Below are 5,874 nucleotides of genomic sequence, written 5' to 3' on the forward strand. Positions count from 1 at the left end.
GTCCAGTTAATTACAGAGAACTGTCAGTAGGTTTCGAGATAATCCAGTATCCAAAATTAGGCAACTGTCCAATATTAGGCGACTTTCCTATACTAATATTTCGGACTAAATTAGTCCTTCATCAGAGTAGATAAACTGTAAGAACAATAACAAATTAACTTTACAAAGATGTAATTAATTTACTTACTGAGGTAACTACAAAGTCATCATAATGACGCTGGTTGAATGACCGCTCTGGTCCAAACCAAATAAACATAACCTCTTTCTCCAATTCGTTCCCAAAAAATTGAGATTAAATAACCGTTTTGACCCCGTAAGTACAAGAACTTGTTTAAGATGCAACGCTTTTAGCCACTGCCATTTCGATTAGTTTAGAAAATATACTCAAAAGATCACTCATTGTCTCAATAACTTCGTAACTTTTAACAGGTGTAAAAAAATGTGACAATTCTTGATGGAACAGCTCCCTAGCTCAAACCAAAAATCGCGCTTTTGGAAATGTCTTCAAAAAAATGGTAAGTGTAGGGGAAAAACGTGTCCCACGAAAGTTTATTGTTTTCCGTTGTAGAATAAGAATATTCAATAAAAATATTTCTATTTGAAAAAATTGAGTTGCTACAATGGACTTTTAAGGGACAGTTATGTGAAAATGTATATAAGATTATGAAACTTCGCACCTACCAGTTTCATAATCTTTTACACCCAAATTCGTCTCGCTTATGCAGTTACAGTCAAACCCCAATAAATCATCCCCTGAAACAAATACCTTATCTATTAAAAAATGCTTGCTTCAACAGAATTGTATATTCCATGTCTTTGTTATACTCGAACAAAAACGAAATTTACCCTTTTAGTAAGCACTTTATGCCTAATATACAGGTGGTTTTGAAATGAGTACACTTGTAATAAATAGCGGAAACATTCGAAAAAATTTGTGATGCAATGTTAAACATTTCCAAAGGTCAGTACTAGCTTTTCAATTTTTCAATGAGAAATGTCCATTTGCTTTAAAATAAAAACCCTAATTGTAAATTTTTTAATTGTCACTTTCATGTTGAATAAATTTATCCTTTTGTTAACAAATATATTTATTTACACGAATGGTTACCAATATTTTTCATGTTTTTACGCTTACAAGCTCAAATCTTCTCAAAGACAACACGCACAACAGTCGATAACGGCAGGAAAGCACAGGTACTCGTTGCAGTTATCTTTCGCATTACCATCAGCTGACGTCACATTCTCTTGCTGCCCTTTCGTCTTACTTTCATTTTTAAACATTTTGCTCACAAGATGCTTTGCATTAGAGTACTGGCTCGGACAGCAGGTTGGTTCCGGTTTAGCAAGGCAGGCCGGCGAGCCTTGGCATTGCGTTCTTCTGCAATCATCCTGCAAGCCGTTCTTCTTGCCACAATCGCAGCCGACGTACAAAATACCACCGAGAAGTTCCCTCGATTTGCACGTTACGACAACGTTCGGCTTGTTCAGAATTTCGGTCTGTTCGACGTTTTGCTTCACCTTATTTACTGGGGGCGTAGACTTGGTTTTGTAGCATACCTACGGACAGAAGTAATTTGTGTGCTCATCGGTTGAATCAAATACCATAACGTCAGGCGGCTGTTGTCTCGTCGGATCCACAGCTATGAGGCATTGTCGAAAGGCAGGGGTCGGTTTTTTGGAGCAATCTACCTTAACAATTTCGTCGACTACGCATTTTAGTTGGCGAACTAATTCTTGTCTTCGTTCACAGTCGTTTTGAGCTTGAGCCATTGTGCTTAACCAGAATTTTGAGAATGCCAAAGAGATTGGAAATTTTACTGTAATTTTGAATGCATAAATGCGAATGTCAAAATATGTTAGCAAACGGATGTTGTTTTGCGAAATGACTTGATCAATAAAAATTTTACATTTTTATGTACGTAAAGCGCGGTTTAGACGCTACGATAAATTGTAACAATTTATCGTAACGATCGAATCGTTAACGATTTATCGTTGCGTGTGAACAGAGGATTGTAGCGATTTATCGGAATTGGAATTGGATTGGATGGTTGATGGTGGCCGGCTTCAATTTCTGCGAATCGTAGCGATAAATTGGAACGTGTAAACAATAACAGCGATTTATCGCTACGATTTGTGATTAATGTTGCCGACGTGAACCATTTTTGTATCCATTTGGGCTACTTAGACTGTCTCTAGCGCACACGTTTTACATTTGGCGAGTGGCGATCAAGTTTGGCCACCCAAAAAAAATATTTAGCGACACATGGCTACTCATAAATCATAATCGAGATTAAGAGTCTATTGTAAGCAAGCAATGTAAGCAATAAAATGTGAGTATAATTTTATATTAGTGGACAGAACCAAAAGACAAGTTGAAAAGTAAAAAAAATCAAAACTGTATTAAACCGTGATCGACAATGAGATTGGAACAAGAAATCGTTACATGTAAACAGTACGCACTCTTTCGATTTATTGAACGATAAATTGGACAATCAGATCGTTACGATTTATAGAAGCCAAGATCGTAGCGTCTAAACCGCGCTTTATATTTATTATATGGTCACCTACACCGCCTGAGTCCAAACTGTCTCAATTGTAAGCAATCTTTTTACTGCGACGTGTTGAATAATAGATTTAAAGAGTTAGTAGTACATACTTACTTTAACTCTCATTTTCTGTATTTGATTCTCACTTTCCGTTTACGTTCACTGTTTCTTTTGCTACTTAATACCACCGCAAATGTTTATATTCCAGCTTAGTTTTTACTGCGTTTTCCTAAAGGGCAGTTATCCGTACATTCGTTCGTATTCGTAATTCCAGCTACGCCTTCAGGTTTGAAGATATCGAGGAGCGTTTTTTGCATTCAATTTTTCGAAGACAAATTAATGAAATGAAATTTTATCACAAATTCAGGATCCCGAAGATGAGCGGTGCTGCAAGGTTTCGCTACAATTGGCTGAGGCAACACAGTATAGAACCGGATTAAGCAACCGACCAAACCGTCCGGCATACGTACCGCTAAGAGAACAAGGTAGGTAACTCTGGCAAAGGGAAGATAACGTCCCGGTCCGACTATTCCACATCCGAGGCTGAACAGACAAGGAAGCAGCCGTGCAGGGAGACGACAGGCCCAAGTGAGAGTATCTAACGATGACCAACCCCCAACCACATAGCATGGGGCAGCACAGACACAAACAAGAGGGGTGAATTGCTAATTGAGTACATCGCAACTCAACCTCACTTGAAATAGAGAACAGGAGCAAAAATGCCACCTTTGCCAACAAAATTATATGAGGTGATATTATTCACTCAACTCCAAAAATTGGGGCAAACATAACCAACGGGAATGTATCAGACGAGACCTCACTTTCGGACCATAAGCATGCAAGGCTCGCGATAATGGCATCATACAGTCAATTACAATCAAGATCTCACCAATGACAGACTGGTGCTCCTATAGAGTATATGAGATCTGAAGTTGTCACCCAAACCAGAGGGTATACACAAAAGCTGGAAGTAGCCTCAAATGATCTACAAAGACTCTTACTTAGTAAAGAAATGTCCCACAAAAACTAAGGGGATAACGAGGAACGTTCCCTACTAGAGTGAGGAACTAGAAAAACATCGGCGCCTGGTAGAGGACAGTATTTTTCCTGTACTCCTACTCTTTCAAAAGGTTGTTGGGCACATACTGCAAATTATATGTAAATTCCTCAGAGCCAGATTCTGTGTAGCTTACATACCCAAAACGTGGCAGGAGGTAAATGTGGAGACTAGTCTGGGAGTGCATCTGCAATCTAAAGAAATTTGCAACTAGAAACCGCACTGTGGTGGGATGCCAGGGCATTCGGACACTGCAGACAACATGAAGGCAGATGAACTGACCAAAGAAGGAACTAGACGAAAGCCAATAGGGAATCCTTCTGTGGACTGCACAAAAGCCACATAACAGAAGCTCTAAACCAGTGCAACGAGATGAATAGGATCCATGTACTAGTAGAGGGTACCAGGACATCGACACTTTACGTTATTTAAGCTCACTTCAAGTTTTTGTATATATCCTCTACTGCTTCCCATCATTTCAATTTTACGAGTTTCGAATTCGTTTTATTCTTTCAGTTCTTCCAGATCCTCAACTTTTTCTAGAGCCTTTTGATTCTTCCATCTACTTCAATTCGTTCAATTCTTCGTGTTTTTCAAGTTTTGAAAGTTCCTCGTTTTTCGAACGATCTGCCAATTTTACGAGTTTCTCAAGTTCTTCCCTCGTTCTTCAAAGTCATCCGCTTTTCGAGTTCTTATGTTGCACGAGTTCTTAACAATTTTCAGAGCACTTCTAGTTCCGTCCCTTTTTGGCCAAGAAATATAGCTTGGACGTTTAAGCTCCTAAATCTTTAATTAGCTTTGTAGCTATGTGACGAATAAGGTTTTAAATTAAATTTTAAGATAAGTAATTAAAAAAGTGTTGGAAGAGCCTTCTTCTTAAATTAGGGCTTAGGGAATGTGCTGTCTTACTCCTTAGTTTTTTTACGGAAAAGCTTTACGTGGAACGTGGAATTATCGTGTGATATAAGAGCATGTTTTTGCTCTTCAACCAATTCTTCCGCATCGTCAAATCTGTTGAATAATTCGATTTCATCAAATTCTTCGAGTTCCACCTCGAGCTTTTCCGTAAAAAAAAGCTAAAGAGTAAGACTCCCTAAGCCCTAATTTAGGAAGAAGGCTCTTGCAACAATTTTTTAATTATCTCAATATTTCATTTAAAACCTTACTTGTTACATGGCTACAAGGCGAATTAAAAATTTAGGAGCTTAAGCTACAAGGGTTCTGAGTTCGAATCCCAGGTAAGGCATGGCTGTTTGTGATTGTACCTATAGTGGGTTAAGTGGGAAGAGTAGCAAATTGCCAACACTCCGCCCACTATAAAATAAAGGCAATAAAATAAAAAATAAAATAAAAATATACAGTGTGAACATTTTGTCTGGAACACTTGTTATATGTATCTTCAAAACAAGATTTTTTAAAGAAACCCTCTATGGTAACCAACATTATAACCAGTTTGCGACCAATCTACGTACTTTAAATTTGTAGCCAGTGGCATACTTCTGCATCATGAACATGAAGTAGCAAACGTATTATATTACATAATAAATTTAAGAGGAAAACTCAGATTAACGAAAATGTTGTCGTAAATTTTTTTTCTATTTCGGTGTCACAATGATGATTTTGTACAACTGTTTTCGGCCGAAAACAGTTGTACAAAGACAGTGATTATAGTCGTTTTTTTTTGGTAACTCATCTCTTAAGTTGGCAGTTACTAGTTAGTACAAGTAGTACTTCGTTGGGTACTTCCATGTTTGAACTTCAAAATGTCAGTCTTACTACGCTGCCAACCTAAAACTTAACGGCATAAAAAGTGTTCCCAACATAAAACATGTTAGTTCTAATGTTCCCTATATTTCTGATAATGATTTTTATAATTAAATTAAAGCACCGAAATAGAAAAAATAGTATGAAAAACGCGTGTTACAATGCTTTATTGTAATACTCCTATCTTGCGGACACTCGTGGCTACGATTCGCGTCGCCACTCGTGCCACAAGATAGTCGTATCTAGACCGAGAGCCCGCGTAGAAAATACATCGTCATGGGTACAAAAGGTTTGATGTAACCAAACAGTAGAATGTCACCGTGCGATTCCAAAATCGCCCGTCTGCCGGCCGGCGGCGGTCAACTTAGCGCGGGGGCGAATTTTGAAAACTGTTCCAAATCACATAATACATCGTCATTGGTACACGTATGATTTTTGGCAATCTGATCCGGAAATATGTACCCAATTCGTAGTTGCAACGGCAGACGATGTATCTGGGCAACTTTT

The 5,874-nt window shown here is 38.2% G+C and overlaps 1 protein-coding gene across 1 annotated transcript; it reads right to left on the reverse strand.

Annotated features, from left to right (window-relative positions):
- Positions 1–1,070: 1,070 nt before the first annotated feature.
- On the reverse strand, positions 1,071–1,892 carry LOC116176857. Its single transcript, XM_031495666.1, has 2 exons — positions 1,603–1,892; positions 1,071–1,557 (listed from the first exon to the last, which is right to left on the reverse strand). Exons 1-2 carry the CDS (start codon positions 1,768–1,770, stop codon positions 1,150–1,152), a joined length of 576 nt encoding a protein of 191 aa, XP_031351526.1. The 5' UTR covers positions 1,771–1,892; the 3' UTR covers positions 1,071–1,149.
- Between the last annotated feature and the right edge of the window lie 3,982 nt (positions 1,893–5,874).

Source organism: Photinus pyralis, unplaced genomic scaffold (genome assembly GCF_008802855.1).
Source record: "Photinus pyralis isolate 1611_PpyrPB1 unplaced genomic scaffold, Ppyr1.3 Ppyr1.4_LG7, whole genome shotgun sequence".
NCBI lineage: Eukaryota > Metazoa > Arthropoda > Insecta > Coleoptera > Lampyridae > Photinus > Photinus pyralis.

Coding starts and splice junctions, on each gene's coding strand:
- LOC116176857 (XM_031495666.1), bottom strand. CDS start 1,770: ATGGCTCAAGCTCAAAACGACTGTGAACGAAGACAAGAATTAGTTCGC. Junction 1,558..1,602: donor AACAGCCGCCTGACGTTATG/GTATTTGATTCA, acceptor TTCTGTCCGTAG/GTATGCTACAAAACCAAGTC.